General features: G+C 41.8%; 1 protein-coding gene across 2 annotated transcripts in view; it reads left to right on the top strand.

The window, feature by feature from the left end:
* ENTHD1 (ENTH domain containing 1) overlaps positions 1 to 12,321 on the top strand; it is a 100,685-nt gene that overhangs the window by 81,781 nt on the left and 6,583 nt on the right. For both annotated transcript variants that reach the window (XM_017660732.3, XM_073214243.1), the window contains exon 6: positions 8,524 to 8,925. In XM_017660732.3, coding sequence (XP_017516221.3) covers positions 8,524 to 8,925 — 402 coding nt within the window. The remainder of the gene's footprint in view (positions 1 to 8,523; positions 8,926 to 12,321) is intronic.

The following is a 12,321-nucleotide window of genomic DNA, read 5'->3' as shown; positions in this document are numbered from 1 at the left end:
GCAAACGTTTGTCAAACAACTGTCAGGCCCTCTGCTAGTCACCTATGGGTTGAACAAGTTGAACAAGATGTATGCCCTGAAGGAATTTGCAGTTTCCTGGACGTGGCAGATCTGTACACAGAAATTATAGTTATCAACAACAAACTTGTCTGCTATGTTACGGAGGTTACAGAACTTAGAACAGTTAAGTACCTGGCACATCCTTGTACTTAATAAATGTTTGATTTTTTTTGAATATTTGAAATAAGTGAAAAATGTGAATATTCACATTGTACTATGCAAAAACAAAGAGAAGAGAAATTTGTTTTAACTTGTAGGATAAAGAAAAGATTTCACAAAGAAGACAGCATTTGAATTGAGTTTGGAGGAATGAAGCCATTTTTGACAGAGAAGAAAGGCAGGGATGGAGGATGGTCTAGTCTGAGGGAACAGCTTGAACAAAGCCCCAGACATGAAAATGTCCGTCCAAGGTAGTGACTCTATAGCATCTCACTACACTGATGGACAGTGACTGCAGTGGGGTGTGCGGTGGGGACTTGATAATGGGGGGAATCTAGTAACCACAGTGGTGCTCATGTAATTGTATATCAATGATACCAAAATTAAAAAAATGTCCATCTAATGCACATCACCCTATAAATTGGAAGTCAGTCAGATGTGAAGAGGGGGAAGGAACAGTATGGGTCAAAGTGTGGTGCATAGAGGGCGCAAGGTAAATTTGAAGAACTGAAAGAAGTAACACTAGGGACATACAGTTTCAGGAAAACTGGCAGTACAAAATGAGGCAAGATAGGTATTGAGACTGATTGAGACTACGCAGAGCCTTTGCAAACCATGTGAGGTATTGGAGAGAAGTAACATGATCTGCTTTTCATTTTAGAAAGGGCTCTCTGGCTGTGATGTGTGGAGTGAACTGAGGGGACAGGGCAGGGGGACTTCTTAGAGGCTGTGGTAGCAACTAAATCTCCAAAATAACCTGAGTGACTAGGAAGCTGATGGTCATGTTCAGAGGTAAAGATCCGAGGTGAGGAGGCTGGAGGGTGGGAAGACCTCCCTGTGCAGAGGAAGAGGCATGTGTTTGGGGTTAGAACTCCATAGAGGTCAGAGCTGAGGGCAAAATGGCTGAGTTATAGTTGACCCTTGAACAGTGTGGGATCAGCCAGCAGCTGGGAGGAGACCCAGGCAGTGGGTGGGGACCCAGGCAGTGGGTGGGGACCCAGGCCTCTCGGAGGCCTTCCGGCTGGCTGGGGCTAATGTTCTAAGGGGCATGATCAGGCTGCTTCGCCAAGCGCTGGAGGGCAGGGCAGACTGGAAAGAAAGCTGCCAGTGGAGAGAAAAGCACTGCAAGGCTGATGCTCCTGGGAACGCTGAGCAGAGCGCTGGCTCCTTGCTGCCTCCTCCTGGTTTCTGGTCTCCCTCTAACACCTCCTGTTGGCAGAACCTAACGGGAAGTTAGCCAGCAAAGCAGAAGTGTGGTGGCTGCGGTGGGTGGGATCCCAGCCCCAGCATCATAGAACCTAGGGACACAGCCACACCTGGCTGTTCAGCGTCCATACACATTCTAATGCACATAGTTGAATGTCCAAGCAACAAGTACAGTTCTAAGTGTTTTTTGTACAAAAGAAGGTCATCTCCCCAAAATTATGAGCCATGAAGTCCCCAGCCTTCCAAGGTGCCTCATCCTCCTACTCCTGAAACTTTCTGGAGTTCTGTGGTAAGAATCTATTTCTTTCACGTTGGCTTTCCCCTCTGGAAGTATTTAGGTGTTTGCTTCTGTCTACTGTTTTCATGACATCTCTCCTCTCTTGTCCTCTCTTCTCTCCTGCTCTATTTTCCCTTCTAGAATTATACCATTTTATTCCACTTATCATTTCAGTGGGCTTGGAGAAGAAGAGGAGATAAATGACTGTACCTTAGAGCAAATGCGATTAGTGCCCCGCCCACTATTCCCCTGGCCTCCATCTGAGTAACTGTGGTCTTGGTGACCAGGTCCCAGATACCCCGAGAGGCCTGTGTCTCTCTCCTTCTCCACCTGAGAGTTTCTCCTGGGGCCCTGAGACTCGTTCAGCCTGAGCAGAGCAGCCTACAAGTGCCAAAGATTCAGTTCTCCCAGTGGCAGCCTGCAGCCAGTGAAGGCAGGAGTCGTTGAATACATATGCCGCCTTCCTGACTTAAAGGGACAGTTATGAGGCACCCAGCAAGACTGGACCTCACCTGTCCACAGTGGTGCTCTGGCACTAATATGGCCCTTTGGCTTGTGTCCCTTTTTGTTTCACTTTCTCACTCCCTGACTGGGACTCTTGGGGTCACTAGCCAGATCAACTACCTGCACTCCAGCCTTTTCTCAGACGCTACTTTCGGGCAAACCCAAACCGAAACATGCTCAATTCACTGTGCTATGCAAATATATTCTTAATGTTTACTCACTTATTGAGAAAGTGCGATCTCCTAGACATTATGGAATTGAGCTGGTAACTTGTATTATTATTTTTATGTGTTTATCATACATATACTTTTGTGTATATATATGTATATGCAAGTATATATATATATTCAGTCTTCCTTGTTGCCTATCTATATACATAAAATCTACACTTGATCTCAAGTTTATTGACAATAGGGACTATGACTTCCACTTGCATATGTCTCCAGTGTCTACCACAGTCCAGTGCAAACAGTAGGTGCTCAATGAGTGTTTCTTGATTGGCCATTCTTATTTTCAGGCTTCACATACAGCATACATTGTTATACACAAAGTCAAGATACAAAATTGATATTAGATACTTTATAAATTAAGAAACTATTAAATTTAACAAATATTTGTATGCCTCCTATATGCAAAAGTATGGTGGAAGATATAAAGTCAGAATACAGGAACTTAATATGGTGTGATAGGCTCTATATAGCATATAATTGGGTGAAAAAAAATGAGTTTATGGAAATAAATATTATTTCCAAGAAAGGAAGGATTAGGATGGAGTGATAGTCATGATTGGAAGTAGCTTCCAGAAGTAGTACTTATTGGAGATGGGTCTTGAGGACTTGGTAGAATTTAAATAGAGAAGAGGAGGGTGTTCCAGTGTTGGAGTGCAACCTGAATTAACATGGAGAGCGAAGATAAAGGGACACCCAGGGGCCTGGGGTGTGTGAGTAGTCAAAAGAATGGCTTGACTTCGGGGGTTAGTTTCCCTTGAGTAGTGGTAGAAAAGAGCAATGGAATAATAATGGGAAAATAAGTGGGTGACAGTGATCAAAAGTACAGACTTCCAGCTATAAACAAGTACTGAGTGTATTGTACAGCACGGTGACTCTGGTTAATGACACTGTATTGTACATTTGAAAGTTGCTAAGAGTAGATCTTAAGTCTCATCACCAGAAAAAAACTGTAAAGACATGTGGTGATGGAGGTTAACTAGACTTATTGTGGTGATCATTTTGCAATATTTATACATATACTGAATCATTATATTGTATACCTGAAACTCATATAATGTTGTATGTCAATTTATAACTCAATTTTTAAAAAACAACCAAAAAAATTAAGTTATTAAAAACTGGAAGGAGGTAGAGGTTTCTAGATAATGTGTAAATAAATGGAAAAAGATCTAGCATTCTGTGACCCAAGTCAATGCTGATTCAGTTAAGATGTTAAGTGTATCCCTTGATAAAGTATTAAACTGTTGGTAGGGGTCACACACTCTTGAATCTGGAAGGACTGGATGGCTGGGAAGGGGAAGCATTTCGGAAAGGATGACCCTGCTGTCTTCCACAGTACATCCAGCAGCTAACCAAGCTGTGTGGCATTACTCAACCCCCTCCCGCACACACATAGATACGCCCCTGCAGCCCCTGAGCACCCCCCACCCAGCCTGAGATAGTTCGGACCACACAGAGCCAGGTGCAAGTGAGTCAGACTTTAACTCAGTAAGCGCTTTTACAACGCAGCTGTAGTGAAAGAAAGAGGGAGAAAGAGAGAGGGGGAGGGAGGAAAGTGAGAAAACAAGCCGCGGAGGTCCTTGAAGACTCGAGGAATTTAGACTTTGTCACTGAAACAAGAGAGGTGTTTTGAAGGATTGTTGAATATGAGCTATAAATAACTAAAGGAGTGATTGAATTGAAGAGGATTACTTTGGCATGTTGCACAGGAAAAGAAGTGGAGCAAGGCTGGCGGCTGAGAGGCCCAGTCCAAGTGGCTTCCTAGAATCTTCAGGCCTCTTTAGCATTCTGTTTAAGCAAACATTTTTTGTTTTAATTGACTGTGCATTTAAAATCATTACTTTTGATTTGTCACCACGCTTTCTTCTTTTTGAGCATAGTATTTTATCCATTAAAAATGTTACCAGTTAAAAAAAAGTCTAAGCAACGAAAAGATTGCGTTCTGTTCTTCCTGGACTTTTGAGAAAGGGGGGTTGATAGAAACAGAATGACTTGCGTCTGGTAGGCTTCATTGCACATTAGGATTTTTTTTTGTTCTTTTATAATTTTAAGCTTTTGTACTACACATTAAAATGATGGCTATACAGAGGACCTTAGACATCCCAATTCTGAGATTTACATTGAGTGTTATGAATATTTTCATCAGAAAGTCATTGTCATTCTGAATTATCTTAGTTTACATATTGCTAAATCTTCAGATGATTCTATTACTATAGAAAAAGGTTCCCCCCAACCACCCATTTTTCTCAGATGTGAAATGAAAGTGGATGGAAAAATATTTGACTAAAATTTGCTTTTAAGGAATGCTGTTATGTAAATATGATGATGTACACATGCACTTTGGAATGCCAAAAGTCCAGTATTCTACTAAGACTATATGAGTATTTAATAGAACTTTTAGTATAACTTTATTGTATATAAATTGGGAATGTTCTTGAAGTTATTTTCACCTACCAATCTTCTATTTCTTTTCAGCATCATTAAGTAAGCTATATCCAATTTTTCAAAAACAAAGGCATTACTTTTTCTTCTCCTTGTGCTTCGATTTGTCCTGTCACACAACACACATTTATTGAACACATCCTGTGGGAATGGCACAGTGGGTGCTGGGATGCGAACGTGACTCCTCACCAGTTTCCGCAAGGAGGCTGCTTGCAGAGAGGGGCCGGACTGGTAATAAAGGAGACGAAGTGTTCTAATTACAGGGCCTAACAAGGCGCAGGAAGGGGCACAATCATAGGAGAGGATGAGGAAGAAGAGGACCAAGCCAAGCTTTACAGGAAAAGTGATACTTGAGTTTTAAAAGATTGATAAAGTTTGGAGATGAGAGGGTTGGGAAAAAATGGAATTCCTGGAAGAGACAGTGAAGTAAGTTTCTGAAAGTGTCTGACTCTGTGGTATCACAACAGCTTTTTAGCCCAGGCCAGCCTCCAGCTGTGGAATGAAAATGGAGAGGAAGGTTTTTAGAGTCAAATAAAATTTTCTTTTCTTTAATGAGGTAGAGCCTGAAACTGATGATGAGGGCATGTAAATGTGCATTGTGAGCTATGTAATGATGCGCATTGTGATATATAAACACATGGCAACGAATTACACAATTCTTGTATCCCCTTCTCCTTGGGAGCTTCAGGTAATATAATCCATTTGCCCTCCCTCACCTAGTTATTTTACCAAGTTATGTTTCTAATTTCACGAACCCCTTCTCTTAAAATTTTTCTTTCTCTCCATATCCAACTTCAGATAAAACTATTTGAGAGCAAGCTTTAGCACTGAGTGTTGAAGACTGTTTGCATTTAGAAATGTGGCCCGGGCTCAGAATTCGTAGACTAATAGATACTCCTATATCAGACCCACCTTAAGTTTCAATTCTTTCCATTTGTAGTAAATATTATTTGCCTCTTATATTCCAAGTACTTTTTCTGCTATTTCCTAGGTTCTGTGGTGATATTTTTTTTTGAAAATTGTTTTTTTTCTGATATCGTTAATGTACAATTACTTGAACAACATTATGGTTGCTAGACTCCCCCTAATATCAAGTCCCCCCACATACCCCATTACAGTCACTGTCCATCAGCATAGTAAGATACTATAGAATCATTACTTGTCTTCTCTGTATATACTGCCTTTCCCGTGTCCGTCCCCCCCCTACATTATGTGTGCTAATCATAATGCCCCCTTTTCCCCTTTATCCCTCCCTTCCCACCCATCCTCCCCTATTCCTTTCCCTTTGGTAACTGTTAGTCCATTCTTGGGTTCTGTGAGTCTGCTACTGTTTTGTTCCTTCAGTTTTTTTCTTTGTTCTTATACTCTGCAGATGAGTGAAATCATTTGATACTTGTCTTTCTCCACCTGGCTTATTTCACTGAGCATAATACCCTCATGTTGTTGCAAATGGTGGATTTGTTTTCTTCTTATAGCTGAATAATATTCCATTGTGTATCTGTACCACATCTTCTTTATCCCTTCATCTACTGATGGACACTTAGGTGGCTTCCATTTCTTGGCTATTGTAAATAGTGCTGCGATAAACATAGGGGTGCATCTGTCTTTTCCAAACTGGGCTCCTGCATTCTTAGGGTAAATTCCTAGAAATGGAATTCCTAGGTCAAATGGTATTTCTATTTTAAGTTTTTTGAGGAACTTCCATACTGCTTTCCACAATGGTTGAACTAATTTACATTCCCATCAGCAGTGTAGGAGGGTTCCCCTTTCTCCACATCCTCACCAACACTTGTTGTTTGTCTTTTGGATGGTGGCCATCCTTACTGGTGTGAGGTGATATCTCATTGTGGTTTTAATTTGCATTTCTCTGATGACTAGCGATGTGGAACATCTTTTTATGTGCCTGTAGGCCATCTGAATTTCTTCTTTGGAGAAGTGTCTGTTCAGATCCTCCACCCATTTTTTAATTGGTTTATTTGCATTTTGTTTGTTGAGGTGCATGAGCTTTATATATATTTGGATGTCAACCCCTTATAAGATATGTCATTTACAAATATATTCTCCCAAACTGTAGGATGCCTTTTTGTTCTGTCGATGGTGTCCTTTGCTGTACAGAAACTTTTTATTTTGATGTAGTCCCATGTGTTCATTTTTGCTTTTGTTTCTCTTGCCCGGGGAAATGCATTCAGGAAGAAGTTGCTCAGGAGATTTTTTGCCTATGTTGTCTTCTAAGAGTTTTATGGTTTCATGACTTACATTCAGGTCTTTGATCCATTTTGAGTTTACTTTTGTGTATGGGGTTAAACAATAATCCAGTTTCATTCTCTTGCATGTAGCTGTCCAGTTTTGCCAACACCAGCTATTGAAGAGGCTGTCATTTCCCCATTGTATGTCCATGGCTCCTTTACTATATATTAATTGACCATATATGTTTGGGTTAATATCTGGACTCTTTATTCTGTTCCACTGGTCTATGGGTCTGTTCTTGTGCCAGTACCAAATTGTCTTGATTACTGTGGCTTTGTAGTAGAGTTTGAACTTGGGGAGTGTAATCCCCCCCCCACTTTTTCTTCCTTGTCAGGATTGCTTTGGCTATTCGGGGTCTATTGTGGTTCCATATGGATTTTTTAACTATTTGTTCCAGTTCATTGAAGAATGCTGTTGGTATTTTAATAGGAATTACATTGAATCTGTAGATTGCTTTAGTCAGGATGGCCATTTTAACGATATTAATTCTTCCTAGCCAAGAGCATGGGATGAATTGACATTTATTAGTGTCCTCTTTAATTTCTCTTAAGAGCATCTTGTAGTTTTCAGGGTATATGTCTTTCACTTCCTTGGTTAGGTTTATTCCTAGTTATTTTATTCTTTTTGATGGAATTGTTTTCCTGATTTCTCTTTCTGCTAGTTCATCATTAGTGTATAGGAATACAACAGATTTCTGTGTATTAATTTTGTATCCTGCAACTTTGCTGAATTCAGATATTAGTTCTGGTAGTTTTGGAGTGGATTCTTTAGGGTTTGTTATGTACAATATCACGTCATCTGCAAACAGTGACAGTTTGACTTCTTCCTTACCAATCTGGATGCCTTTTATATCTTTGTGTTGTCTGACTGCTGTGGCTGGGACCTCCAGTACTATGTTGAATAAAAGCAGGGAGAGTGGGCATCCTTGTCTTGTTCCCGATCTTAGGGGAACAGCCTTCCGCTTCTTGCTGTTAAGTATAATGTTGGCTGTGGGTTTGTTGTATATGGCCTTTATTATGTTGAGGTACTTGCCCTCTAAAACCATTTTGTTGAGAGTTTTTATCATGAATGGATGTTGAATTTTGTCGAATGCTTTTTCAGCATCTTTGGAGATGATCATGTGGTTTTTGTCCTTCTTTTTGTTGGTGTGGTGGATGATGTTGATGGATTTTCGAATGTTGTACCATCCTTGCATCCGTGAGATGAATCCCACTTAATCATGGTGTATGATCCTCTTGATGTATTTTTTAATTCGATTTGCTAATATTTTGTTGAGTATTTTTGCATCTATGTTCTTCAGGGATATTGGTCTGTAGTTTTCTTTTTTGTGGTGTCTTTGCCTGGTTTTGGTATTAGTGTGATGCTGGCTAATTGTAGTTCTTATTTGTCATCTTACAGATGCTGCGCCTGCTCCCTCAGAAAAAAGCTCATCTCTGCAGACGAACATGAGCTTGGCCGAGGAAGGAGACAGAAGCATTACAAACACTGCAACAGAAAAGCCCTTGCAGGTGCCTCTAGAAGAGCAGTCAGCTGCAAGCAGCTTTGAAACACTGACAACTTTAATGGCCCTTTGGCCATCAAGTGAAAAAGAGTTTATCAGCCCTGATTTGAGCCTATCAAAGTCAGATTCTAATTCTACTTTCTGTAACCTGCCCTCTGTAGAGACACTCTATGTCTCTCCCTCGTTCAAACCATTTGACTCAGTGGAGAAGCTCACCATCAGTCAGGACCCTCAGAAGTCAACACAATCCAGCATCTTCCAGATGGAGAACAAACACCTCAAGGCCTCAGCCACACGGGGTGAGTGAATAAAACAAACAAACAAAACCACACAAACATAAAGCCTCTTTTGAAGCCACCTTCTTTCACTTTTCTCCGCTTTCTTTCTCTTTTTGGTTCCCTCCTTTCCCTCCCCCATCAGATGTTATTAAAATGTATGTGCCATTAGAGGTGCTTCTCAGGTGGCAACATAACCCTTTCATTAAATGGCTACTAGGCAGCTCATCATTGTGGTTATGAGCACTTGACTGAAGCACAAGTTCTGAGCAAACCTGTTGCAGAACAAATTAGACCTAGCATTAAACAAGAGCTTCCTGCTAGACATTAGATTACTTATTAAGAGACTATAAAAAAGACTGGTTATTGTGTATACTGATGTGTGTGTGTGTGTGTGTGTGTGTGTGTGTGTGTGTGTGTGTGTGTGTGTCCTTTTTTAAAAGGGCCGTGTACTGATTGCAAAAAAAGGCATGGAACAGCTCTCCCTTTCCTGTCCTATACAACACCAGGGGGCTCACAGGACTGCTTAGACTTGATGAAGGATAAAGCCAGTTGAGATGCCAGGTTGTTGGATGTCTTGCATTTCATAATCATGCTTTCTTCTTTAAGTTAGTAAAAGAATAATATGTTTGCTCATGCATTTTTCAAAGACTAAGTAGTTTTATCAGTTCTTATATACAATAATGCTTACCAGTTGCCTCACACTCAGTTTGAAAGTACCATATAAATACAAACAATGGAAGCCAAAGTGTTGATGGTAAAGAAATTTACCTTGGTGCTAGTAAGGTCAGTAATAGAAGATCCTCCTTGCTGCCCTTACCTGAACTTTTTGGAACTGAATGACCTAAAAATAAAGCTATTAGAAGCTAATTTGAAGTCAATGAAAAGCAACGAAAGTAGAAAACTCATGATGGGTCAAGGTCCTAGGGAAAAAGACTGTGGTATTGTGATATAATAAGAAATACATGATTTGATCTTCCTCCCTTGTTCCTGGCACCAAGCTCCTAAAACCCTTACAATTGTCCTTCATGGTAAACCCTCCAACCAGACCTGCCAGACGTGATGATGAGGTGACTCTCGGAGGGTGGGGCTTGTTGCCGGAACCATCAAACAGGTGATAAGAGCCTCTGAGTTTCCAGCCCCACCCCTGACCTCTGGGGAGGGGAGAGGGGCTGGAGGTTGAGTTAATTCTCAAACTTGGTCGATCATGCCTACAAAATGGAACCTCCATAAAAACCCTAAACAATAAAGTTTAGAGAGCTTCCGCGCTGGTGAACACATGAAGGTTCTGGAAGGATGGCACGCCTAGAGAAGGCAAGACGCTCTGTGCCCATTTCCCATACCTTGCCCTGTGCATCTCTTCCCTTTGGCTCTTCCTGAGTTGTATCCTATGGAGTGACTGGTAATAGTAAGCAAAGCACTTCCTTGGGTTCTGTGAGCCATTCTTTTGAACTATTGAACCCATGGAAGAGACATGGGATCCCTCGACTTATAACTGGCAGATCAGAAATACAGGAGGCCTGGACTTGTCATTGGCATCCAAAGTTGGGGGGCAGTCTTGAGGGATTGAGCCCTTGATCTCTGGGGTCTGCACTGAGTCCAGTAGTTAGTGTCAGAATTGAGTTAAATTGTAGGACACATGATTGGTGTCCACAGAGAACTGGAGAAATTCTTGGTGTGGGCAACCTGCACATCTGGGGTCAGAAGTGCTATGAGTAGAGCAGGAAACTAGTTTACTTTAAGTTGGCCCCATATTCACCTCAGTTGCCCACTTGGGTCATTCACTGGATCATAGAAGCAAAGGCCTGGGCTTTCTACAGTCTCATTGAGCTTGGGAGATGGGGAACTCAGGAGAGTTTGGGGCTTCCAAGGTGGCAGGACCTCAAGGGGTTCATATTCCAGAGGGGAGGGAATCACAGAGATGAAAATCCAAAAATCTTTGTGTAATTTTTTCCTGAAACATCTGCCCACTGCAAAGCTGCACCTGTTCTGGGTGCGATGCCAAGAAAGGAAACAGGAAGCAGCTTCTAACGGGCCAGTGAGCTGAGCACAGATTCTGATAAGCTTATGGTGCTAGGAGACAGATGGAGTTCAGAATATGCATACCGTAGGGGCTCTGGTAAATACCCCAGGCTTCAGCTGGGACCTCTGACAGGCTGCACCCTGAGCATCAGAACCACACTCTAGGGGTAAGCACAAACCAGAGACAGAAGAACCCTCCCAGCTGCTGAGAGCCCGCTTCAGCTAGAGCACATGGTGGCCGTGTAGTCCCTGTGTCTTCTAGAAGTCAATGAAATCCTTTCTTAAGAGCTGCTGTCATTTTTCAAGCAAAATTTTTGGCACTCAACAAAAAATGACCAGGCATACAGAAAACGGACAAATGGCCAGAAATACTGGAGAAAGACACAATAGAAATAGACCCCAGATAATCTACATACTGAAGTTAAAAGACAGGTACTTTAAAATGATTATGATTAATACAATCAAGAAAACAGGGAGATGGAGAATTTCATCAGAATACTAGTATCTATTTTTAAAAGTACCAAATGAAAATTCCAGAGCTGAAAAATATAGTACCTGAAAGTAAGGCCCTGAGGGTGCTGTTCAGCCCACCTGGCCTGAGGTATCAAAAGAGAGAGCTCAGTCATGGCAGAGGGGCTAGAAGTCATGAGGGAAGCCCTGAAAGGGAGGGACTCAGAAGGGGAGACCCCACATTCTGTTTATAAACTCTGCCCAAATCCTCACCTGACTATACATGGAGGGGAAGGCCCCAGGAGTCTGGGCGGTGGGGGGAAGATGAACACTGGAAATTATAAATATGTGTGTAAATATAAAATATATATTTCATTTTTATTCTAATTTAAAAATACATATGACTGTTTAAAGCAAAAATTTTAATACTGTATTTTGGGTTTTAGAACATATGTAAATGTAACATATTTTACAGCACGGCACAAAGAATGGCTGAAATCCATAGTCCCTGGTAGCACGGGTTCTGGAGTCTGACTGCCTGGGCTCATCGTCCCAGCCCAGCCACTAGCACAACCAGGGGAAATGGACTAGAATCCAGGACAGAAGGCCGCCTCATCCTGAGGGCCTGTAAGGAAGGAGCAGACAGGATATGTCACATGTGAGGGAAGCTTTTTGCAGTTTTTAATAATGAAGAGGCACTGAGCCTTCACGTGACACACACTGTCATGGCCTCAGGTCTCCTGCCCTGACTGAGCGGTTGGGAGTGGCATAAGGATTGTCAAGAGACTGGTAAAGATTTGGAATAGCCACTCTAAAGAATGGAAGAAGGGGCTGCTAAGACAGTGTTGTGGTAAAGCAGCAGTAATTTGTAGGGGTCCTGATTTGGGGGGTCCTATGTGCTTCTTCAATAGTGCTGAGCAGGCGGGGGATAGGAATGAAAAAGGCAGA

This window comes from Manis javanica, chromosome 10 (genome assembly GCF_040802235.1).
Source record: "Manis javanica isolate MJ-LG chromosome 10, MJ_LKY, whole genome shotgun sequence".
In the NCBI taxonomy this organism is placed as follows: Eukaryota; Metazoa; Chordata; class Mammalia; order Pholidota; family Manidae; genus Manis; species Manis javanica.
Note: the sequence above shows the minus strand (reverse complement) of the source record. Positions and strands in the feature narration are given on the sequence as shown.